The following is a 26,227-nucleotide window of genomic DNA, read 5'->3' as shown; positions in this document are numbered from 1 at the left end:
CCCTCTCTCCCTCTCTCCCTCCCTCCCTCTCTCCCTCTCTCCCTCTCTCCCCCCCTCCCTCTCTCCCTCTCTCCCTCTCTCCCTCAGCAGCTTTGGCAATAGTCCGGATTTGAGGTGATGAGGGCTTGCACACGGGGGTGGGGGAGGGGTGGAGGGGGGGAGAGACAGTGTCCAGAGGAGAGAGCTTAGATGAAAGATGCCCAAGTAGAAATGACATGATTTTTTTCAGGCAATGTTTTCTTTTATTAGGAAACCAACATGCTAGTTCAGAGCTATAAGGTCTTTGTAATTTTCTGATTTTTCAGTTGACAAAATCCTCATAATAATTATGCATAGTCAGGCAAAACAAATTCTCTCATTGACTATGTCCCAAAACATATGTCTTATTCTGCATATTGAGTTTGCATTCCCTCTAACAGGGAATGGGTAGCATGATTCCTCTCTGGCTCTCTGGAATTATAGTCTGTCCTTGCACTAAGGCCTTTCCCCAAAAGGACAGTTTGATAACTGATTGAATTTGTGAAGGGAAGGGGAGGGGGTAATGGAGGAGAGCTCAACTCTCTCATTGGGGCCACTTGAAGGGCGGTGGCGCCCTCAATAGTGAATAGGGAAGTCTGGGAAAGAGGCGACTTTGGGGGCAAAGACAGCGAGTTCTGTTTTGACAAATCCAAGATGTCCCCAGGATACCTAGCTCCACATATCTAATGGGCAAGTTGTTCTTGGTAATAGGACTGAAGCTCAGGGGACACACTAGAGTTGAACCTGTGAATAGTCTGTGATTTCTTTCAAATGTGCCCAATTTTCTGCTCTTGTCTGAGGCAGTATCTGAAGGAGCTCACATTAATGTCAGCTTTCTAATGAACAGAGAGGTTTGAAGCCTAACAGTCAGTGGAAAGATAGAAGAGTTCTGAAGGAGAAAGAAAACATCCATGAGCTGAGGATGTTAAAGGGAAAATGTGGTAATAAGAAGATGAACAGGCATTCCAATATGTACCCATTTCTGGTCCAAGGAGACAGAGTAAAAGCAAAGTGGGAAACAGACATCCCAAAGTGAACTTGAAGACAGCTGATTGAGAAAGGCAATTATTCTATAATAATGGCTCTGCCTCGATCTGGAATTTGTTTTTCTAGAAATGAGGTGATGCTACTTTTTCTTGCTGCAAACTTTGTATCTCCTGGCAAGTAGTATGGAACCCAAAACTATAAAAAGGAATTCTTGGTTCTCTTTGAGATCACACGTGAAAAGAGAATCCTTTGTTCTCTTTACCTAGTAGGAGTTAAAACTTTTGACAATAACTTAAGTACCCCTACTTAGTAGCTCTCTAGATTGTGAGGATAAGATCAGCTCTCCTTTGTCTACCTTTTGATTGAATCAACACAAGCCTGAACTAGGTGGAGGAGCTCACAAACCACTTAGTGAGTTCACACCTTACTTGATGCTAGGTGAGAAGCCAGCAAGATACTTGGAGAGCTCCACCTTTTCTCCCAAACTCAAACAGCCAGAAACTTAAGAGTTCACACACTCAGAAAGATGTGAATCCAAAGGTGATAACTCATACAGTTTGGAAACTGTGATTGGCCTCCATGAAAAGGGGCAGGGACAGGAAACCACCATAAAAGCCATGAAGATCCCTGAACAGGCAGTCTGGTGAAGGAGTCTGGTGAAGTTGACTCTAGTGAAGAGAGTCTAGGAGAGAGTGAACTCCAAGAAGAGAGTCACTCCAAGGAAGAGAGAGTGAACTCCAAGAAGAGAGTCATTCCAAGAAGGAAGTCAGCTTCAAGAAGAAGGTTGGCTCAAAGAAGAAAGTAGGCCTCAGGAGTCACCTTCATCTCCAGTCATTGTCTTGATCTATCTCTTGGAGGGAACTTGGGTGAGTGGATAGCTGGCTTTCCCTTCCTGTCTTCTGGAGAGAGTTTAATTCTGATGGAAAGTTAACAAGTCCTGGCTGAGCCAAGCACTGGAACAATATTTAGTTAGATAGGTTAATGTCTTTTCTACCCTTTTGTATTTCTTTATAAATAAAAGGTTTACAATCTTCATATATTTAGCCAAACCATTAATTTTAACACTTTCAAAACAAAATCTCCATACAGAGCATTTGAGACTGCCTCATCTTTCTTTGTATCTCTGAACAGATGGGACAAAGTACTCTCTACTTAGAAAGCTCTTTACAGATGACTAATGAATGAATGAGAGAACAAATGAACGGATGGATGTTAAGCTCCAGGTTCAGTTTCAGCATCACTGGAAAGTAAAGGACCCCTCAATGACAGAAAGATGTCCTTCAGGGCAGCACCCTGGACCAGGTCAAGAATGTTGAATTTAGCGTCACCAGAACTCACTACATCAACTTCCCAGAACAAGATGCCCCTCTGAGGTTAAATTCATCTCTAATCTCACCCCCACATCAGCCAACTCTTGGCTAACACCAACTCCCTCAGCCTCCTCTCCCCTCTGAATAGGGACCTGGAGGAAGGAACAGCAAACTCCTCTTTTGTTAGAAACTAGAAACTGGATTCTTTCATCTCATTCTGCTCAACATCTGCTGCTCAGGCTGGTTTCAACTCCACAGATGCCCCTGGACTGGTACTCCCTGGTGTTCTTTTCCCTTTCCCCCCTTTGCTGCCTCCTTGTCTATGTTGCCTCCTTCCACTAGACCAGTGGTGGGCAAACTATTCCCCGAGGGCCAGATCCAGTTAAGATGCCTTAAGGTAATGATGGGCAAAAAAAGGGCCTGGATCTAGCCCTCGAGGAATAGTTTGCCCACCACTGCACTAGACTGTAAGTCCCTTGAGGGCAGGGACTGCATTCCTTTTTATTAATTGTATTCCCAGTGCATCCTTAGTCTGGCACATTGTAGACTCTCAAGAAATAACGATTGGGCACCTTGTTTCTTCCTTTCCTTCTTGTTATATGTTTGGCCTTGAACAGTCCCTTAACATCTTTGGGTCAATCAATCAATCGCGTGTTTATGAAGCTACTGCTACTATGTGATGAGTACTTTGTTTGGCACCAGGGTCTCAAAGACAAAAGTGAAATCACTTCTCCCCTCAAAGAGCTTTAAACATAGCAGAATGGACCTGGGTTTCCTCCTCTGGAAAAAGAGGAGGTTGGAGTAGCCAATCTCCAAGATTCCTTCCAATTCCATATTTGTGATTTAACCCAATATTTAACAAAATATTCAAGGAAGCACTCTTTTTTGGCGGTAAACACACACACACACACACACACACACACACACACACACACACACACACACACACCCCTACCTGAGAACCAAGTGGGCAGCAGCCATGATTGGGGAATGGCTGGATTAATGTCACTACATGAATGGTGATGGAACTGTAAGACTTGATGAGTATGAGGGATTCTGGGAAACAGAGGAAAGTTTGTATAGCATGACGTTGACTGATGGATTAAGAACTGAGGGATGGGGGCAGCTGGGTAGCTCAATGGATTGAGAGCCAGGCCTGGGGATGGGAGGTCCTGGGTTCAAATATGGCCTCAGACACTTTCCAGCTGTGTGACCCTGGGCAAGTCACTTAACCTCCATTGCCTATTAAAAAAAAAAACTGAGGAAGGCCAGTATGTACCAAGTACTTTAGTGTAAATAATGAGACCCCCTAAGGGGCAGCTGAGCCTGAATGAATGAAGGATCACGATGAACAATAAATGATGTGGTTGGTTCGCTATCTAATGTGTCTGTTGGTTTGCCTGAAATGGTTTTTATCTAGTAGTAGGATAAATGGTGAGGGGCACATGAGGGGAAAAGACCATGTCAAAACAAAAGGCAACAGGAAAGCCTTAAGGGTGTATACAGATACATACATGTGTATATTTGTATGTATTTATCAAGAAAGTAAAACATGCCTGGTTTGGGGAGCTTTACAGGGTTGTGGGATTCCTCCAAAGTTCTCTCTCCCTCTCTGGCTTCCCTTGAACACTAGACCCTTCTTTGTTCTTCCATAGACTCTTCCTTGTCCCGTCTTGTCCCCATAACCTTGTTCCCCTGTGGTTTTGACTCACCCATCGAATCCAGCTCTCAGTTTCTTCCTCTGGGATTCGGGAAATGGTTCGGGGTAAATACTTGATGAGCTTCTCTTTGACCATGGATGATGTCAGGCAATCTTCGACCTCTATCAGGCTGGCAATGACATCAGCGATCTGTCCAGAGCCCTCCACCACTACACAAGGGATTTTGTTTTTGATGGCAGTGTTGATGGCCTTGGGGGTCAAAAGGAGAGACTGAGCCGCTGAAGAAGAAGCACAGGGTGAGAGCTCCCCGTGAAACCGGCCCCTAGGCTGACCCCCAGGGCCAATGTACTTCTTATCCCTGGAGTATCTAACTACTCAGAGAAGCCTGTGTCTGGAGGTGCAGAACCTATGCTGGAACCCCTGCTCTGCTCCTTGCTCCGTGGCCTTAGATAGGTTCCTCCCCCTCTCTGAGCCCAGTTTCCTCATTTGTCGAAAGAGGGGTTAGACAGAGAGGGCCTCTAAGGGTCTAGTCTCTGCTACTGATCGGCCATGTGAGCCTGGACGAGCCATGTCATCACTTTCTAAAACTCTAAGTTGCTGAAGGTGCTGCCTGGCTCTCTGGGCCAGAGAGAGTTTCCTCAGCCAGGGGTCCCTATGTCAGAGGCAACAGAGACCTAATCCTTGGCCCCGGGTACCCAAGTGCTAAGAAATGTGACACCCATTTTCCAAAAGAAAAGAATAACTTCTCTTATGCTAACAATAATAAGTGCTCTTTACACTGTGGTTTTAAGTTTACAAAATACTTTATGTGAATCATCATCTCATTGGAGCTTCCCAGCAGTCTTGTGAAGTACCTGCTCTTCTTACAGATGTGGAAACAGGCTCAGAGCTGCCTGCCTTGGCCCAACAACCCAAAGCACAAAGGCGATTAGGTATCCTATCCATACGTGTAAGGGGAGTTTGTTATGACGTTTTATTTGATTCCAATCCTGGGTTTATGTATCCTGAGCCTTATGTATCCACCCATGTAGCATGGTGGTCCTCTCTAGATGGAAAAGAACGTTCGTTGCCATTGATCTTTGGTTTTCAAAGAGGACGGGGCATCCCTGACTTGTGCAAGAACTGGATAATTAGAAACCACCTCGAGAAGTCATGACGTCTGCCTAAGGCTTTGGGCAGGCTAAGTCCGTCATGCCTCTTCAGATACTCTTAGCAGACCTCCGGAACTCCTGGAACTTTAGCTTACTTGTCAGGAAATGATGTTCGAGGAGGAGGAGGAAGACCCAGGCTTGCTCCTTGGAAGTGGCACTCCAGAATGTACTAATGAGCCTGGCCGGATTCCTTTGACATCCCCCCAAAGTTAAATGCTCGGTCCATAGGCTCTTGGGGGTTCTTTAGCAGACAAAGAAAGCAGAACTCACCTTCAAAGTCTCTCTTCCACCTCCTTGAGAGAAACACACGATGGGGATCTTTCCACCATAATTGGAATCTGGGAGCGAGAGAGGAGACATGCTCACTTCCCACGTTTCTACTTCAGAAGCGATTAGTTTAGTTTGAGTGAAAGATGGGCAGAAAGTCTTTGGGGGCCGGGGGTCTGAGGCTTGGGGGGGCAGCTCTTATTTGATCCCTTTCAAAATGGCTTTTAGAACTTAATTCTGGAGGAGCCGATGGTGTGGATAGCTTTACAACGCCTTGATCAGTCTCTTCAAAGCAGTTTGACTTAGATTTTAGACTTTAGAAATGAGGCAAATCCTTCTTTCCTATCTGTACTGATAGAAGGAGGTTCCTTCTCGGGTGTGCTCTGGAGTCAGGTCAGGTACCAAAAAATTGGATTCGGAAAGAGAGTTTTATATGTAACAACTCTGACTTTCTATCCGCACAGACTTAGAGATGTGCATGTCAACCCACACACATTGGAATTCTATGTATGTGTTTAAACATACATGTACGTCTACAGAGTATAGCTTCATCTTTCGATTTGGTTATACTCTGGTGGACCACAAGTGGCTGTCTGGGTTTGTATTGGACCTATCCTGGCAGCACAGAGTAGGACCCTGTTCCCTTGCCTTTATTCTTTCAGTCATTGTGTCCTTAGCATTAAACGTGGGCAGTGAGATAATACGTGAAGAGTGTTTAGCAAACCCTAATCCTATATAAATATCAGCTTTTATTATTGTTGTTATTATTGTTGACTTTTGGAGGCTGCCGGTGGTGCAGTGTTGGACTTGGGGTCAGGAAGATCTGGGTTCAAATCCAGCCTCAGATACTCACTTCCTGTGTGACCCTGGGCAAATAACTAAGTGTATTTGCTTCAGTTTCTTCAGATGTAAAATGAAGATAACACCTACCTCTCATGGTTGTTGTGAAGATGAAGTGAGATCATATTTATAAAGTACTTAGCACAGGACCTGGAACATAGCTGGAGCTTCATAAATGCTTATTTTCCTCCCTGTCCTTCCTCTTATCATCATCATCATCATCATCATCATCATCATCATCATCATCATCATCATCATCTTTTTTATATATTAAAAAAAAACCTCTCACCTTCTGTCTTAGAACCAGTACTGTGTATCGCTTCCAAGGCAGAAGAGAAGTAAGGTCTGGGCAATGAGGGTTAAGTGACTTGCCCAGAGTCACACAACTAGGAAGTGTCTGAAGCCACATTTGAACCCAGGACTTCCCATCTCTAGGTCTGATTCTCAATTCATGGAGCCACTTAACTGCCCCCATTTTTACATCTTTAAAAACCCAAACAAACCAGGTGTCATTTCATTGAAGTAGGGGGTTCCCAGTAAGGAAACTCTCTCTGCTGGTGTAGATCAGCAAGTGTTCAGGGCACTCCGTCTTTGGGAGATTTTTAGGACTCTAAGAGGTTGCTCAAGATCACAGAACTAGTATGTGCTAGCACAGAAATGTGAAGCCAGGTCTCCCTGACCGGGAAGGAGGTCTCTTTCCATGGCACCATGTTGCTTCTTATGCAGTGTCAATTTTAAATAAAGATTTGTTCAGCTGAACTGAATTCAGCCGAATGGAGCTGAACAAAAGAATGTGGTGAATCATCCCATTTGAAACACTAACCTTGGATTGCCCGTTCTGAAATGTATTTCTCCAACTGATTCCGAAGCTTGACTTCAGCTGATGGGAATCCATGGCAGCCATTATCAACCAGTAAGAGATGGGTGTGGTTGTTGTCCAGAATATACAATGGATCTCTCTTGAAGTCATCCATGATATACTGGGCTGAGAAATGTCCCTACAGATCACAATGAATGTTATTATTGAGATGGGATGAAGTGGCTCCTTTGAAAGATGGCGTTGAGTGGCCTCTTATCAAAGGATCCTCCTTTAGGTTCTATAAAAAGCCCTCATAGTAGAGATAACTCTGGTCATGCAGAAGTAGGCTTTGGAAAGCATATGAAACTACTGAATTTATGAAGAGTCAGGATGTCATCGAAATACTTAAAAAGTCAAGTGCAGGGATAGCTAATGTATAGAAAATACGTAATAATCATGACTGCATTTACCCAATAAGATTCAATGAAGAAATGCTCTACAACCTCTACTTTGGGTACTATATCTCTAGAACTTAGCAGGCCCCCTTCCTCATAATAAGTGATTCATGAATATTTATCAGATAGAATTATAAAGTAATTGTTTATTTTGTTCACATCTATGATTTGTGAACTTCTTCCAGAGAAAATCTTTTTACTATGCAGATCCATACTTGTTTTGCAATTATTGCCTTAAAGAGTTCCCTAGGACATGGAGATTTGGAATGATTTGGCCAGGACCACTCAGCTAGCATCATTTAGAAGAAGGATATGAATACATTATCCTGACTTCAAAGCTGGTCCTCTAATCACTGCACCTTCTTTTCTTTGACCATGTCATCAAAGAAACTAGAATAGGTGCCGACTGTATGCCCAGTTAGGATCAAAGATCCTGGAACCATTAGGAGCCAAAGAGTATATCTTGGGGTGGAGTGACATAGTGGGGACAGATAGATAAGAAAAGATAGTTACCCAAGGAGGGAAGCAGCCTTGAGGAGTATTGTCTCATATACCAGTGAAGAATGTTAGATATAGACTCAAGAAAGAACTTTTAAGCCATTAAACATGAGGAGATAAAAGTTATCTACTTGCCACACATGTATCCTACATTGTATTTGTGGGAGAATGTGCCTCAAGCTTTTAATTTATTTATTTGTTTGTTTATTTATTTTAGACCCTTAACTTCTTTGTATTGGCTCCTTGGTGGAAGAGTGGTAAGGGTGGGCAATGGGGGTCAAGTGACTTGCCCAGGGTCACACAGCTGGGAAGTGGCTGAGGCCGGGTTTGAACCTAGGACCTCCTGTCTCTAGGCCTGACTCTCAGTCCACTGAGCTACTCAGCTGCCCCTGTCTCAAGCTTTTAAGAAGAATTCTTTGTACCAATTATTATTACTATATCATTTGAATAAATGCCTTTCCAGAAGGTAATGAAGTTACTTACCTGGTTGTTGATGGGAAGCACAGCTATGGGGCCTCCTGAGCTATAGTACTAGAAATATAATTGCTCAGAATTACTCCTAGGAACCCAAATGTAGTAGCAGTAAGCAGCCCTCTGGGACCCCAACTGTGAGAATAAATGTGTGTGAATAATACAAAAGTGATGACACCTTTATCATATGTTTACATGTTGTTTCCACCCTATAGGATATAAGCTTCTTCAGAGCAGGTATTGTTTGCTTTCAATCTTTGTACTCCCAGTGCCAAGCACATTATTAGTAAAAGCTTGTTGATCGATTGATGATACTGTCAAGTTCCTGGGCAATGTTCCTGCATGACCTCTCAGATCCCCTCCCCAGACAATTCGCAATGGTATTCGTACCTCAGCATCACTGTGTCTGATCAAGGTGTCCCGATTAGAGATCATTCCCCAAGCTGCTATGCCAATGGCTACAATGTTCTCTTCTGAATTCCTGCTGATGGTGTTATCTCTCACCACCTCTCCAATATACTTCATCAGACCATAGTGAGTACCTCCAGTGAGAATCCATGCCCCTGTGGAGAGGTGTCAAAACTAGAATTCAGCTGGAAAACTAGGGAATAATGGTGCATAATGAAATCCACATGCTGGGTTCAATTTGGGGAAGTCATTCCCTTAGAATCATACACAGATATGAGAGATGGGAATATCTTCTGTATGGCTAATCCCTATGTGATAAGATAGAAAACCACAGAATTTTAAAGTTGGAAAACTACTTGATCATTTAGTCCAACCTTTTAATTTTGTAGATGAAGAGGATCTGAGATGCAGATCAATTAAGAGCTAGATGGGGGAGAGGAAGAAGGTATATACATGATGGGAGACTCAACTGCAGCAGGATTGTAGAGAGAAAAAGACCATTCTTGATGTTTTCTACCACTTTGGGTCACTGTAGGAGACCTGGGGATGCCTTCAGTATCCATATATAATAAAGTTTAATTTTACAAGGACAGATCTTCAGATCATACTATATGGAAAGGCAACATTTGCTCTGTTTCACATCTAGAATCATTTCATGCCAGAGTTGGAAGGGATGTAAGAGACCATTTGGTCCAAACTATTTCCGAATGAGCGAGTTTCAGGCTAAGATGGTCATAGTGTAGAAGCAAGGGTCTTCTTTTCCACACCACTGACCAATATTAAGTGCCTCAAAAAGGACAAATATCAAAATAATGTGAGTGAAGGGGCTCTTAGGGCTCAGCCTTAAAAGTAGGCAGGGTCTGGGCATTTCCATGCTATAAGGGGGTAAAATTACTCCTATCAAAGTGTGAACTGGTCACCCTTCCCCCACTCCACCTATGATGTCAGAGTCAGAGTGAGTGTGGGGCAATCTCTAGGTTCTTGGGGGAGATGGCTGAGGACACCAAAGACTTACTCTTGAGAACAGTGAGACTTGGGACCCCAGGAAGCTGAGGAAAATAGGGCATAGTGGGGCTGCCCACAGCAGACATGACAGAGACTAAAAAATAGCCTCAGGGCAAAAATTGCTCTGTAGCTTGCTACACAGAGAGCCCATCCTCCTCACTCAGACTTCTGGCTGGAAAGGGAAGAAAAAACTAGCACAGAAATGGCCACCAACACCTAAGAACTACAATCTACGACTACCAAAAAGAAATAAGAAAAAGACTTTGATCCTGGATAACTTCTATAGAAAAAAATAGCAGACTACAGAGGAGACAGCAGAGGGCGACAAACAAGCAAACACGTCCAAACTTTTAAAAAAATTGAAATTGGTCACAAGCTCTCAAGGAACTCAAATTTGAGTTTAAGAACCAAGTAAGAAAGATAGAAGAAACTTGGCAAGAAAGGTGGAAAATAGTTCAAAATGAAAATAACATTTTAAAAGATAGAATCTCCCACTTGGAAAAAGAAGCCCAGAAACCAAATGAAATGATAAGCAAATTGGAGACCAGAATTGACCTGCTGGAAGCCATGAAAAGCAGAATAGACCATACTGAAAAGGAAAAATCAAAAGATCATAGCTGAAAACCAGTCTTTAAAGACTAGAATTAGGCAAGTAGAAGCTAATGATCTCATGAGATAGCAAGAATTAATAAAGCAAAGTCAAAAGAATGACAAAATAGAAGGAAACATAAAATATCTCACTAAGGAGATGACTGACCTGGAAAACATGTCCAGGAGAGACAATTTGAAAATCATAGGTCTACCTGAAAACCTGAAAATAAACAGAAATCTTGACATCATATTTCAGGAAATTATCCAAGAAAACTGCCCTGATATTCTTGAATAAGAGGGCAAAACAGACATTGAAAGAGTCCATAGATCACCCTCAACAGTAAATCCTCAAAAGACAACCCTCAGGAATGTAATTGCCAAATTCAAGAGCTTCCAAGCTAAGGAGAAAAAATTTCAAGAGGCCAGAAAGAGACAAGTCAGATAACAAGGAGCACAAATCAGGATTACACAGGATCTCATAGCTTCTTCACTAAAGGACCACAAGGCTTGGAGTATAATATTTAGAAAGGCAAGAGAATTGGGTCTACAACCAAGGATCACCTACTCATCAAAACTGACTATATATTTCCAGGGGAAAGTATGGGCATTTAACAAAATAGAAAATTTTCAAATATTTGTAAAGAAAAGACCAGAACTAAATGGAAAATTTGATGTCCAAAAACAAAATTCAAGAGAATCATGAAAAGGTAAACAAGAAAGAGAGGAGAAAAAGAGAATAATGACCTCCTATGAGAGAGAATCCATTACATTCCAGAGTAGATCATTCCACTCTTAGATGGTTCTCCTAGCAAGTTTCCTTAAAAGGAAGCCAAAACAGGTCTTTGTATTTTCCACCCATCACTCTTAGCAGAGCCATTGGAATACCTTTTCCAAGCAATATATTCTTTTAGAACTTGAAGATAGCTGTGACATCCACTTTTGATTTTTTCCCCTCCAAACTAAAAATCCCCAGATCCTTCAGCTTCAGGGTAAAAAATCATAGTTCATATCCAAATAGGGTAACAGATCAGAGAAAAATTTTATTGTAGCAACGATAAAGGTGTTTTCTTTTTGTTATCCAAATGGCTCTGATGACCAGCAATTTCCAACTATTATATCTGGTATACGAACAGACTGGCAGTTCTACTGGCTCACAAATCATGGCAAAGTGCAAGGTGACAATGTTTCATGACACTGTTATAGAGGGCTAGGGGTGGGGTGAGTAGTTCTCTGATAGGATTTTAAAACAGCTCATTTTATTGATTACGAGGACATTAGGGATGATAGCAATATGCTATTAAAGATTGTGCAAGTAGACTAGGCTGAAAGTCATCTCAGTTGCAAAAAAAGCCTGGATATGCATGCTTTTTTATATGGACAAGTTGGCCACTTTTCAAAATGGAATCACTCATTTCAAGTGAGAGAGGTGAGGAGGAACCCTTTTCATCATCTCTACAAACCTTTTCTCTCATGGCAAGATCTGAGAGTCCTTCATCATTCTCTCTGCTTTCTAATGGATTTTCTCTGGTTTGTCTTTCTAAAACTTAGGACCCAATAACAGAGAATAATATCATAGATATGACCTGACCAGGCAGCCTACTCCTGTTGGTTGGTTGCTTTTCATACTTAGGCATGATGCTGATGCCACTTTTAAGGAAGTCTAAAGAAGCATTGGCTTTCTGGGCTACCATGGCACACTGTTGGCTCTCAGGGAGCTTTTTGTATATTAGAATCTTCAGATTTTCTCAAATGAGCAGTAGACTAGGCAAATCTCCCATGGCACAGTGGAAAGAATATTGGACTGGCTGTGAGAAGACTGTAGGGGTTCTAATCATGGCTCTACTTTTGATGATTCTAAGGACTAGAAATAGTTTGTTTAACTTTGCTGAGCCTCATCCTAACCAGGTGATTTGGGCCAAATCCCTTTACCTCTGAAGCCTTCTCTTTTTTTTTCCTCTATGAAGGTGGGCTAAATGGTCACTGAGGTCCCTGACAATTGTTACTTCCTCATCCTCTGTGAATGATAACCAAATAGCCCAAGAATCTAGAGAAAAAATTCCCAGAAGCAAATGAGTTCAGGAAACAGAAAAAGAAGAGTTTTGCTGCCATCTTTATTAAAGGTGATTCACACATTTTAAATGCAAATCATGAATAACAATTTTATAGCTTTATGCCCAATCTTCTCCTTGCCCCAGTTATTTGTGTATGAGGCAGAGTGTGCCTTAGGGAAGCTGCAGAGTGGATAAATCACTTCCCATAGATCCAAGAAGACCTGGTTTGAGTCTTGCCTCTGACACCCCTTGGCTGTGTGACTCTTGGTAAATTGCTTCACCTCACAGTATTCTAGGCAGATGCCTAAGACTGTAAGCCATAGAGAAGGTGCCAACCTGCATTTTCTCACTTAGGAGTTCCTTAAACCAATGAAATGATAAGTCTAGGCTGTAGCTCCAATTTGTGTACTGAAAACATTTTTATTTGTGATTATTATTTAGCTTGGTCTATAGCTGTCAACCCCTTTGAAGTCTGGTGGCACTTAGGGAACTTCTTGGAATAACATTTTTAAATGAGTAAAATAAAAGATGTGAGATTACAAAGGAAACCAAGTAAGCTGAAATACAGTTACCAAAGTCATTTTAAACATTCAGAGAATGTTAAGAATCAGGTTAAGAACCTTTGGTTGAGAATTCTCAAAATACAATATACTCAGCTATTAGTAAAAAATATATATGTATCTCTTTCTTTCTATCTATCTATCTATCTATCTATCTATCTATCTATCTATCTATCCTTTCTAGACAAATGGAAGGCTTCCTCACCTTTGGATTGAGCTATGTAGATCAGTCGGCTGAATATCTTGCGCATGCGTGGCTTGAGGGCAAAGTTTTTTGCTCCTCCAGTGACAGATATGACCAGATTGGGGGTTTTCAGATGCCAGTGCTGGGTCATCAGCTCGTAGAGGATTTCTGGGTCTGTGTCGCATGACAAACGGATGTACTTAATGGAGAGAAGAAGAAACACAGTAGCAACGTTAACTAGCATTCTGCTTCCCTTGGTCTTGGATTGAATGTAGGAGTTTTTGTGATTTGTTTTACCTCATTGATTTCCTGCTTTGTTTTTAATTCTCTTGTGAGAGAGACTGGCATAACAAGACTGACTAACTCAGTGCTCTCTGCTCTTGTTATCCCTTCTCATCCATTCCTGGTTGAAGTTTAGATGGAAATATTTTAGAAAGGGACGAAGTTCTTAAAGGAACATAAGTATTGCCTTGTCATTCTGAAGTCATCCTATAACAGGATTGCTCTATTATTATTACCTCTCTTTACTCTTGGATCAGTCAATCCATAAGCATCTATTTTAACTCTCAACAAGTCTACCATAAGCCAGGCACCTTGCTATGTGCTGGTGACCCAAATAGAAAATTGTTATGGTTGTTTCCTTCAAAGCGCTTATGTTCTCTTGGAGGTGAAAATTAAGGGTGACTTTGAGTAAGAAAGTAGATCCCTCTGCTCAGTGCCAGCCCTCACATTTCAGAGAGTAATTAGTGAACTGGGGAGCATTCAGAGAGGGGAAGTAAAGATGAGGAAGGTGCCTTGAGATCAGAATATGTGACAGCTGGTTAAAGACCTGGAAAAGTTTAGCTGGGAGGAGAGAAGGCATAAGTGGGGCATGTGAGACCTCTTCACGTATTTGAAGGGTTCTGAAGTAGAATGGTCAGACTTGTTCTCTTTGGCCCTGGAACACACAAGTAGGAATAATGGCTCAGGAGAGTGGTGAGACTGAGTGTTAGGGAGACCCAGGATCATGGTTTAGCTCTGAAAGATACTAGACATGAGACCATGGTCAGTCATGTCACCTTAGGAAGTTCGGTTTCTTAATCTATAAAATCTATAAAATGACAACTCTAAATCTATGCAGAAATGGGACATTTAGGCTTGATGAAAGAAAGCACATGTAACTTATGACAGCCAAGCCTGGCTAGGAAAAGGGAGGAGATTTCTTTATAGTACTCAAAGGGATAGGGGAAAGAAGAAACAGATCTCCATTTTCTCCTTTCAATTATAAATGTCACATCTTATTTTCTGATCATTGGACCATCAGAGAGCTGTGATGTTCTATGATGAATGCTATTTTGCTAGTTTGACTAGGAATTTTACATAGAATTGACTCAAAATGCCAGTTTGGTGAGAGTTCCTCAATGGTCTGTCACTTCCTACTTGGGTTATTGAAATGCTATTTCCTTCTTTGAACCTCTGTTTCCTCATCTGTAAAATGAAGAGGGTGGGCTAGATGTGACCCATCAGACCTTAGGTCTTTAATTCTATGCTCTTTCATTGCTACACTCATTACCTATTGAGTAGAGCTGGAAGGAATGTATAAAAAGAGCCAGGTCCCTGTCTTCACATTACAAATGAAGCTGGTGAGCCAGAAGAGCTATGGGAGCTCATCCAATGAGTTAGTGCCAGAGCCAGAGCTTTAGTTAGAGCTGATCAAAATTATTGGTTTCCCCTAAAATCACTTTAAGTTTTCTTCATTCTCCTTCCTCCTCCTCCTGCTTGTCTCCCTCCTCTTGTTTTCTTTTTCTGTCTTGTCCCTTCTCTCCATGCTAGGGGAAGAAAGAGCTAAGTTGCTGGGCCCAGGAAAAGTTTAAGTCCAGGGTTAGGCTCTCTAGGCAGGGCTTGGGTGTGTATTAGGAAGTTGGGGAGGAGCCCTTCCTATAAAACAATTTAGGAAGCCTTGGTTAGGTGCATTTATGGACTGGTTAATTATGCCACACAGTCACTTACCTTTCCTTTCTTCCCTAATGTTTCAAATTGAATGTCCCCAAAGGCATCAGTAGGAAATTCTTTGGTATGTTTCTTATAATTCCATTTCTCATTTTGGTTGATCTGAGTGCCTTCGATATGCTGGCTTTGGGCATAGCCACATTTACACATGTTGTCCCTGAGTAGAAGGATATATTGTAGAGAGAGGGAAGAAGAAAGGATTAGCTGTTCCCACAGACTCATACAAATGTTATCCTATTTCCTTTCATTAACTGAAGATTTCTCCACTGCAGTCTTTCCACTCCTCTGATGCCTCAGGGTGGCATGGAGGTGGTGACTCTGGGTTCCCAAAGGCAGTAATAGTTGAGGATGCCTCAACTACCAAAATGGAAAGATTTTGGGGATGAGCCACTGGTGAACTGAATATCTACCCTCTGAAAATCACCTCGGTTTTGCTCATAAGGGCTCCCAAGATTCAGGGGGGCCACGGGTTGGTCACTTTTTCAGCCCCTCTTGAAGAAAAGTTACCAAGTGACACTTCTTCCTTCCTAGGCATCTTCTTCCAACCAGACTCACCCTCCCTCTCCCCTTGTGGCTGAACCAGTGATCACACCCTGGATGTCTTAGCCTTTTCAGCTTTAGAGCCTTCCAACATGGGCTCTTCCCTAACATTCCCCATCCTGCTTGGTGAGCCCTCATCTGGCCTAGTTTCCAAGCAGGTCCCAGTCACGCTTCCCTCTACCCTCCCACGGCTCTCCCCACCTTTGTTGATTAACTCTTGACAAAGTTGTCTTTATCACCTGGGTCTCCACTCCGTCCCTCCTCAACCCCTTGCAACCTGACTTCTACTCCCAACACAAACGATCTCCAAAAGAGTCAGTGGCCCAATTCTCATCCTCAGCTTCCCTTTTAGCTTTGGGATATATGATTTTTAACTAGCCCCTCCTGCTGTACTCTCTTGCTAAGACTTCAGGGGTGCCACATTCTACTGATTTTCCTCTCACCTCTTAGGACTCTTTCAACTGAACAAATATTTGTAAGATGCCTACTAGGTACAAGCTTATCTAAGCAGCTTAAAAGGATGAGACTTTTTGTTGTTCAGTTGTATCTAACTCTTTGTGAACCCATTGAGGTTTTTGTTTTTTTGGCAAAGATGGCCATTTCCTTCTCTGTCTCATCTTACATATGGGAAGACTGAGGTAAAGAGGGTTAAGTGACTTGCCCAGGGTCACACAGCTAGTAAGCATCTGAGGTTGGATAAGGCCTCTTGACTCCAGGCCTGGTGTTCCAGCCACTGCACCACCTAGCCGTCCCAGGACGAGTTTTAGGATCATGGATTTAGTGGTAGAAGGGACTGGAGGACATCTAGTCCAACCTCTCTCATTTAATTTGTTTCATTTAAATTTTACTTAATTTTTTTACTCAACTGAAAAAAAAATCTATTTTCTTCCCCCCGCCCCCCACCTCTGCTTTCTCCTTAAAAAAAGAAAAGAGCAACAAAGTTCTCCTAACAATTTCCTGCACTGGTCATGTTTAAAAAGTGCATGTGTCCTTCTGTCACCTGAGTTTACCACCTCTCTGTTTCAAGAAGTGGGTAATAGACTTCATTCAGGGTCCTCTAGAATCATGCCAATCCCCCATTTTTTGCCAATGAAGAAACTGAGGTTAAGTGACTTGCTTGGTGTCACACAGCTACTAAGCATCCGAGGTTGAATTTGAACCCAGACCTTTCTGACTTCAAGTCTCACCCTCTTTTCACAATTCCCCATTACCACTGGCTTTTCCCAGAGACTGGTTCTCTGTCTTTTTCTGTTTCTACATGGTTTCCCCTGGCAAGTTCATTCAGAAAAACATCATAGGATTTGTTTGAACTTGTGTAGACTGAAGGAGGAATGATTAGGACAACCAACCATCTACCCAGCTACTACAATACTGCAAGTGAAAATATCAGAAGGCAGCAGAACTTCCATGGATCGTAATGGACAACCTTAGTCTCAGAGAGCAGATGATAGGGACAGAAGGGCGAGGGGGACTGCTGGGACAGAGTACCACATACATTGTAGGAAGTGGCCCTGCTGTGTGTCAGTTTTGCTTCAGTGTCTTTATTTTTTACAAAGGCAGGCTCAGAGAGGGAGAGGGAAGATCAGAATGTAAAAAAAAAAGCAAGTCATAAACCTTTACAAATAAAAATAAAGTGGACCACATGTTTCCTTGTCATCTTAAATAGACTCTTTGGAGATTTTAAAAACCCTTTTTATGATCTCTCAGGAGAAGCACAGATTAGTGTCCTGTGCTAACACAGGCATATTGTTAGGTGCTTTGTAGGTCTGAACATAATTTTGTCTCCAGGAATCCCTGCCTTCTGCTATGTTCTTGTGCTCATAATAGCTTCTCCACAAACTGCCCAAGACTAGATTAAATGACAGTCAAGTTCCTCTCTGTCTCTGTCGCTGTCTCTGTCTCTGTCTCTGCCTCTAGCTGCCTGTCTCTAACCTTTACTTTCTGTCCTAGTAACAACTCTAAGATGGAAGGACAAGGAAGGGCTAGGCAAATAGAGTTAAGTGACTTGTCCAGGGTTACACAGCTAGGAAGTGTGTGAGGCCAGATTTGAACCCAGGCCCTCTCAACTCCAAGCTTTGCCCTCTATTCGTTATGCACCTATGTGCCCTCATTAAAGCTAGTTCCATGTGGCTTTTCCATATCATTCCACCATGGCATTGGAGAAGGGGCTCCTACTGAAGTCCCTGAAGGGCAGAGCCCCAGGAATCCTCACTGCCAGCTATTTAGTAACTGCTATCTTGCTCTTGCCTAAAGATCTCCAGGGTGGGGGAACCCAAGGCTAGCCCCTCTTCTGCAAGGCAGCCTTTCTAGTGCTTGAAGATGGCCCTCAGCACCCTGCTTTCCCATCTGCTCTTCCAGCCTTCTATGGCCTGACTAAGTCCAGGTCCTTTAGCTACTTCTCATACGGCTTGACATACATCTGTTCTGGTTAATGTTCTCCAGCTTCTCAAGGCCCTTCCTAATGAACTCTTGTGCCCCCAACTGAACAAAAGCCTATGGCCGTGGTTGAACTAGGGCAGAGGACAGGAACCCAAGGGCTCCCTGGATCTGAATGCTGGCTGCTAAAGGTCACCTGAGCTTTTGGAGGTTGTCACGTGGCACTGCTGACTCAGCATGTGTTTGAAGTCCACTCAAATACCCCAGATATCTTCTTGCGTGAGTGATTGATTATCTAATCATGCTCCTCCCATCTGTGCTTAAGAAGTAGAAATAGGAGGGATAGAATTTGAACCCCAGTGGAAGATATTCTATCGATCCTGATTGCATTTCATCATCTTCCCCACCTGCCCCTCCTTCACTCTAATAGTTTTGAGGCACCACCTCCTTCTGGTTTCAACATCCACAGATAACCCTGAGTCATCTTGTACCTTTCCCTTGACGTATCCAGCACTTCTCTTTCAATGCTTAATCAATGGCCAAATCTTTTTGGTTCCATCTTGACAATTGCTCACATATCCATCCCTTTCTCTCCACTCACACAGCTGGGACTCTAATTCAGGCTCTTATTGTTCCTTTCCTGAGCCATTGCAATGGCCTCCTACCTAATCTCCCTGCTTCCAGGACTTCCTCAGTCTTATCCATCTTTCACAGCCTCCTAATTGGCCTTCTTGCTTCTCGTCTCTCCTTACCTTTATCTGCCCTCCATAGAGATGTCAATCTTCTAAAAGCACTTTTGATCATGTTACTCTCCTGCAGAAGAACTTCCATGGACATTTAATTGTCTTTAGGACAAAATACCCATTTCTCAGCTTGGCACTGGTGGTATTGTTGTCACTGCAATGCTGACAAGGCTAGAACACTCTGCTTGAAGTGTCTTGTTGATCCCTAATCATTGTAACTTGCTCCTGGGCAGGAAGGATTGAGTGATACTCAGATGGGAGAACCTCTATTCTTGATGCGATGGGCAACACATCTGGATGGAGCCCATCCCACAGAGCTCCAGTGGTTCTGGAGCACCGAGAAGTGATTCTTGAGCCCACCCTTCTTTGCCTGGTACAATGGTTAGGTTTAGAGTCAGAAAACCCGAGTTCAGATACTGACTCTGTGACTTACATAGACTTCTCTATCTGTGGGCCAGCCCCTGGGGTGTCAGGCTTTCATCTGTAAAATGGGGAGGTTGGATGATTCCTCTTACATAGCAGAGACTTAACAAGTGCTTATAGGGTTGAATGGGCCAGGGGACATCAGAGGCAATGTCTAGCCTAAGCCCTATTTTCTGATTCACAATAGATGATAAATAAATGGTGGCTGAATGTCTGAATCCTTCACGGGATTTCTTCTTTGCCCACCAGGTAGGTTTCAGACAAAGCACAGCCAGCTGTCCACAGAGTGGATGCTTGCCACATGCTTGCTGAATTGATTTTAGTAGAATTCTTTTGCAATTAGAGATTGAACCCACGGACCCAGGAGAGAAGAAAAAGTGGCTTACGTGGCCTTGAGATCTTTTGTGAAGAAGACGCACTCTCTTTTCTTAAAATTTTCCTGAATAAAATTCAGCAAATCCTTAGGACAAATGAAACAGAACAAAACGTTACAAAGTGACCCACCATGAAATCTGGGTTGTCGAATAAGAACCTATTAATTCCATCAGCATGCCGAAAGCAAGGATCATTTCTATTTTTGTCTTTTGGCTGAAAAAAGCCCAGCCCAGCTCTCAAGGTCAAGAAAGAATCACAGCAAACCAATGAGATGATTTAGCATTTTCTAGGACAGGAAAGGTCATATTTGAATTCCAATTATGGTTTTCTAAGCTATCATTCTACCAAGAGCAGTCATTGGAGGTAGTAGAGAGAGAGCCAGGCTTGGGTTCAAGGCCTGCCTCTGACACATTTTGGCTGTGGGATTCAAGAAAATCAGTGAGTCTCTCAGTGCTTGAGGCCATCCTTTAAGACCTCAAGTTACCTCCAAGTTGCTGACTTGTATCTTATTTTGGAATTGTACATTTAGAGATGGATAAGACCAGGACTCAGCTGGTCCAACAGCCTCATTTTACTGAGGAAGAAATTGGGAGTTGGATTTGCAGGAAGGGGAAGAGCTGAGATTTGAATCTCCCTGCGGAGCCTTCTCTGGACTTTGTCAGGTTTTTCCCCAATTGGGATTTCATCTGGGCCACTCGCTTTGGGATGGAAGAAATGAATTGTGGAGAAAAAGCTAAACATGGGAAAATAAGCCCAGGTTTTGGGCCTTAGACGTCGCCGTCCCTCCCTGCGGACAGAGCATTTGGTGGCTACTTTGCACACTTGGGCTGGCCTGGCTCTGAGTCCTTTTGGTTTGATTTCACTGCTTTTTTTCAACCTGACTCGGCCAGAGGGAAGAGAGCTCCTTGCTTGGAGGTGGGATGAGGGTGGGGCCGCTTGGACTTTGTTCCAAGGTCTGGAGTTTGGTAAATGCTGAGAGAACTGGCTCTTCAGTGGCCTGGATATAGTTGTGTTAGCCCCGGGGAAGAAGCACAGTGAGTTAAAAGGGGAAGCTGGGAAGAGGCAGTTCCTCCTTCCTCCTCCTCACGCCCTCCTGGCAATAGCCTTTGGGGCCCAGAGCCTCTTCTCTACCCTTGAATGTGTTCTGTGGAGTTCATGTGAGGCATTCTCAGGTCTTTGGACAATCTACTTCTCTGAGTCTGAGTCGGACCCTTCTGAGGAGGGGATGTGGGCATGGAGGAAAGCCTCGGACCTTCCCTCGCCCGCAAAGAACTTGTTGGATTTTTTGTGGCAATAGAGACCCACGAAGTGGGACCAAATGGAAGGCAATGAAAGAAATAGAAAAAAGGCAGAAGCAGAGAATCTTCCTCAAACTGAGCCAGGAGGTCCTCCGGGTGACAATCACCAATGTTGAGAGCCACCTGTAGTGGCTCTGGCATGGGAGTCAGAGGCCCTGGGTTCAGATTCTTCTCTGCTCTTTATTTGCTGGGTGGCTTTGGGGAAGTTGCTTCCCTGTTCTGGGCCTCATTTCCCTCCTTTTCAAAATAAGGGATGTTAGACTGTGCGACCTCCAGGGCTTCTTTCCGGCTCTCAAGACTATGACTGGCATAAATGGCTCCCCTTGCTATGGGGCTTGAAAGTTCACATAGAGCTCTCTTCTCTCAGCAGCGTTGGGAGGCTTTACCTTACTGAGGCCCCAAGAGTTAAGCGTGTGCCCACTGTTACACCGCTGGGAAGTGGGAGAGGGCTTATATGCAGGAGCTGTTATGGGGATGGGGCTGCACCTGAGACTTCACAAGGCCAGGAAACTCCCCTCACCAGCACAGCCTAGCAGCTGTTCTCCACCTCCGAGTCTCAGGGCGTAGCCAAAGATACTGAGGTGTCAAATGACACAGCCAGTATACAGAGGGAGGATTCGAACCCTGCCCTTCTTGACTCCAAGTCGGGCCCTCTGTCCGTGAGGCCACTCATATAGCTAACAGAGCAATGGTTGCAGCCTAAATAGGAACTCTAAAAACATCCAGTCATTGCCCCAAACAACCAAGAAACGTATCCTCTGGAATATGGGTTTTAAAGAGGACGAGAGGCATCCCCCGAAGCGAGGCGTCCCTCCTGGCATTCTGGGTGGCCCAAAGCAGGCTCCTAATGAGGAGGAGGCCGGTGAGAGGTCTGCCCCCCCCTCCCCCCCAGCGTCACTCACACTCTCGCTGTAGGACACGTCCGTGCTCCGGGAGATGCTGGAGTAGAGCGTCCGCATGCTCTCCATGGTGCCATTTCTCCTGTTCCTCATGGAGTTCCCCGTGGGCCAATGCATCTGGCGGGAAAGACGTGTGGGGACAGAGCTCGAGGATGCGCCATTTTCTTTAAATCATGGCAGAATCTGTCTGTTTGGGATTGGCGACTTGTTTGCCACCTCTAGTCTCAGAGAGTGCTCTGGGCCCCAGAGAGGACAGGGGACTTGTTCAGGGAACCTGCCAGCATTGGTCATGGCAGAACTCGAACCCAGATCTTCCTGACTACAAGTTCAGTTCTAGCTTCCTCAAAACCACGTTGGCCCTCAAGTTTGTGAAAGGGAGAACTTTTCTGAGCAAATGTGACCCACCATCCAAGATGTCCAGGGAGGCTACGAGGCTTGAGGCCATCCCATACAGAACTGACCTTTCCCTGGAAGTCATCCCCTTCCCGCTCTCCCTCCGTCCCATTCATTCTCGGACCAGCTACACCTTCCCCTGTTCTCTACCCCTCTGAGCTGGGCGCCGGCCGGTCCCATGCTTGTGGGGGGCTTCTCCACCCAGCCTGCCGGCTGGCCCTCAGCTCCGTGGAGGAGGTGGGCCCGACGTCCTGAGGCCAAGCCTCTCCGGCCCCCCCCTCCCCCCCCCGTGGCTGTTAGATGGAAAACTGCATGAAGCAGGGCCTGGGCCTTATTGCACTTCGCACCCCCTTGTGCCCAAGCAGAGGGCTCTGAGCACAGCAGTATCACGCTTGGATCTTCTCTGTACCAAACCGTCCCCTCCACCAGCCAATCACGTCCCCACCAGAGCATCTCTCCAATAAGTCTCCTTCTTGTCTCTGACGCTGCCCCCACTCTGGGACGAACTTTCCAAACACCCGCCTGGACTCTGGCTCTGCTGCCTCAGGTCTCCCCTCACGCCAGGCCATCCTCCTTTCAGCCACCAAAGGGATTTTCCTAAAAAATGAGGTCTGACCATGTTGCCCCCTACTCAATAAACTGCACTGGCTCCCTAGCACCTCCAGGTTCCAGTAGCCTTCCTCCCTGAGAGGTGTTCTCTCCTCTCCAGGGGCCTCCTGGCTCTTCTGGGAACAAGACCCCCCACTTCTCGGTTCTGGGCATCATCCCTGGAACGCTCTCATCTCTCCCTCCCACCTTCCCAGGCTTCCTTCAAGTTCCCGCTAAAACCCTCCTTCAAAAGAAGCCTTTTCCAACGTCCTCCCTTTAAAAAACCAGACTGGATAATAACGGCTCCCTGTAATGCTTTGTTCTTCTGCCATAACATTGCACATATTACATACAATACATGTAATAACGTCTACCTATAATGCTGTGTTCTTATAATGTTGCACATATCATACAATACATATAATAATGCCCGGTGCCTGGCACATAAGAAACTCTTAACAGATGCTTGTAGGTTTGCCTTTCGAATCTGCCTGGACTTGTTTGTTGAGTGCCTGCTGATCTCCTGGAAGACGGACCAGACTTTCTATCCCGGAGAGCTCCTTAGCGAGGAGCCATGAAGGGGCGGCCCCACATCGCTTCTGTCCTGTCTCTGCTTTGGCTCTGGTGCCAGGAAGGGAGTCCCTCGGGCGTCCGGGCCGAATCGTCAGGAGATCAGGCGAATGCACGAGTCACTGAGAAAGAGAGCGCTTAACCCCGAAGGGCTGGGAAAGCCAGCAGGGCTTTGTGGCGTGCCCTGCTTGCTCCATTTCCTCTGCTTTGGTGAAGAGGAGGCCTGATGTGGAAACTTCCTTTGCAAAGGCTAATCCCCAACCCCAGGCCTCAGTTTCCCCATATGTAAAATGAGAAAAGCAGCCTAGATGGCCTCTGAGAGCCTTCCCCAGCCTAGCTCTAGGTCCCGATGGTCATCATAAATCATTCTTTTTTTAAGTTTAATTTTAATAACAAATTTCCACGTAAGTTTTCTGAGGTCACATGATCCATATGGTCTCCCTCCCCCTCTCGGAGCTGACGAGCCATTCAGTCTGGGTTATCCGTGTATTTTCACACAAATCCCATTTCCATAGCCATCAGAACTCATTCTTAGCCAACAGTCTAGGGTGGGCAAATTGCTTTCCTCCAACAGACCTTAGAGGTAGGCAGGACAAATATGATGACTTTCCTTTTACGTAGGAGGAAACTGAGGTCCGTAGCCATAAAGTGACTTGTCCAAGATCTCACCTCAAATCCACCCTGTCGACTCCACATAAGAGACAAACGTTTTCATCGCGCTTCATACCCAAATCGCATGAAGTCTACTGGAGAAACCAGGCTCCCAAAGCACCGGCGCCACCCTGCCCCGCCTCAGGGTTCTTTGCTCAGGCTGTGGGGTGTGTCTGGACCACGTTCCCTCTTCTCCCCGCCTCTCGGAGCCCCCCGCCTTGCTCCCTTCAGGGCTCCGTTCAGATTTACCCGAGCCCAGCCCACCCATGTATTGCCTTGGGATGGGCAGGTTATTTGGTTGTCCCCAGGAGAGCGCAAGCTCCCCGAAGGCAGGGGCCGAAGCTCCCCTTTATGCCTTGCATCCCCGATGCTCGCTACTTTTTCTGGCACACAGAAAGTGCTAACTAAATGCTTGTTGGCGCCCGCTGAAGGGAGAAGCAGTGGATGTGCTGGAGAGAGCACTGGCCTGAGAGTCAGGAAGACTTGGGTTCAAAGCTCGCCTCTGATGCTCAATAGCTAAGGGACCACGAACGGGTCCATTAGCTTCCCTGAGCCTCAGTTTCCTTGTCTGCCAAGTGAAGGAGATGGACCAGATGACTGTGAAAGTTCTTTCTGTCGTCATGAACTGAACCTGACCTGTTTTTCTCACTTCAGTCCTGAGAGCCAAGTGATGCCCCCACCTACCTGGGCATCAGAGATAGAGACCGCGTGGCCAGACACGCGGGCCTCTGCCTGGGTCCTTCTGGGCTCTTTCCTGAGGGGAGGAGCTATGCTTCTTTTGGGCGAGACAGAATGAATAAGTCCTCCTGATTTCAAGGCGGAACGGGGAGGAACGGAATTGTTTCTCTCCTAGCAAAGCACTTCATGGGACTTTATAGCTCCCTGTCCCCCCGCCTTGGTGTGTCACTCCTGCTTTATGAGGCAAGTCAGGCTGGCACTAGCGGGGGTGGCTGTGACAGGAGATAATGGCCAAAGGAGATTTGGAAGGAGAACTGCTGTTATTGTGGTGAGGGATCTGGGCTCACAAGGAAGAGCCAGCAAGTGGCGCCCCATCGGCTGCCGAGTGACACGTGGTGCCCCTCTCCTCCCATTCCGGGAGAGCCCCAACCCTTGCTGGAATGTCCTAGTCAGAATTAGGGAACAAAGGTATAAAATGCTTCGAAGCCTTTGACTTAGAGGAACCAATGGCTGGGTCAGGTCAAAGCCTGGACGCATGGAGAAATGGCAGGTGTGGACGAGCCCCTCGCGTTACTCATTGAGAGATTCCTAGAGTAGGGCAAAGGTGGAGATTCCCAGAATCCCGGGACCTCCGCATCGGGAGGAGGCTCAAGGACTCTCTCACTGAGCACTCTTGAACAGACGTCTCTTGGCCGTGCCACAGAAGCATCTTGTCTCAGCCCTTAACTCAATGGCTCTGAGTTCCGGATTCTCCCTCAACAGCAAACCTAAACAGTTTCCACTCATTGGTTCCTGGGGCAGCGATAACGAGCCGGACCTCTCTCCCAAGTTACCCAGAGCCCTCGGTTTGGCCGATGCTTTGAAGCCAATCCTTCTCCCAAACAAACTACAAGGCCGATTTATGGCTGAGTGAGGGCAGGAGATATTTTGGAAAATGTAGATCAGCCATTTTTAGTCATGTCTGGTTCCGTGACTCCCTTTGGGGTTTTCTTGGCAAAGACCCTGGAGCACTTTGTCGTTTTCTTCTACGACTCATCTTATGGGTGAGGAAACTGAGGCAGAGGATTATGTAATTTGCCCAGGGGCACACAGCTAGTAAGGGTCTAGGGTTGGATTTGAACTCATGAAGATGAGTCCTCTTGACTCCAGGCCTGGCACTACCCACGGTGGCACCTAGCAGCCTCTGTTTTGGAAAACAAGGCAAGGTAATGGCCTTGTTTCAGTTTTTTAAAGATGATAACTTTACCATGAAGGCTTCAGAGCCAGGGGGGAAGACTTATACCCAAGGATACACATAAAGGCAGCAGGACCAGAAAAACCACATGAAACAAGAACCGCAACAGTATGGGCAGAGACAGCAAGACCGACCCTGGTAATGCAGTGGCCAAGGTTCTCCACGAAGAAGAGCCGAGAGAACATCCCCTTCCTCACTCCTTCCTTCCCTCCCA

General features: G+C 45.1%; 1 protein-coding gene across 1 annotated transcript in view; it reads right to left on the bottom strand.

The window, feature by feature from the left end:
• Positions 1 to 22,016, bottom strand: part of TRPM8 (transient receptor potential cation channel subfamily M member 8) — a 53,015-nt gene extending 30,999 nt beyond the window's left edge. Inside the window, exons 1-8 of the mRNA XM_044673394.1 lie at positions 21,903 to 22,016; positions 19,714 to 19,787; positions 15,246 to 15,402; positions 13,278 to 13,455; positions 8,848 to 9,020; positions 7,058 to 7,232; positions 5,398 to 5,465; positions 4,028 to 4,225 (exon numbers count right to left, since the gene is read on the bottom strand). Of these exons, the coding sequence (XP_044529329.1) occupies positions 4,028 to 4,225; positions 5,398 to 5,465; positions 7,058 to 7,232; positions 8,848 to 9,020; positions 13,278 to 13,455; positions 15,246 to 15,402; positions 19,714 to 19,787; positions 21,903 to 22,016 (1,137 nt within the window). The remainder of the gene's footprint in view (positions 1 to 4,027; positions 4,226 to 5,397; positions 5,466 to 7,057; positions 7,233 to 8,847; positions 9,021 to 13,277; positions 13,456 to 15,245; positions 15,403 to 19,713; positions 19,788 to 21,902) is intronic.
• Between the last annotated feature and the right edge of the window lie 4,211 nt (positions 22,017 to 26,227).

Source organism: Gracilinanus agilis, chromosome 4 (genome assembly GCF_016433145.1).
Source record: "Gracilinanus agilis isolate LMUSP501 chromosome 4, AgileGrace, whole genome shotgun sequence".
Lineage (NCBI taxonomy): Eukaryota > Metazoa > Chordata > Mammalia > Didelphimorphia > Didelphidae > Gracilinanus > Gracilinanus agilis.
Note: the sequence above shows the minus strand (reverse complement) of the source record. Positions and strands in the feature narration are given on the sequence as shown.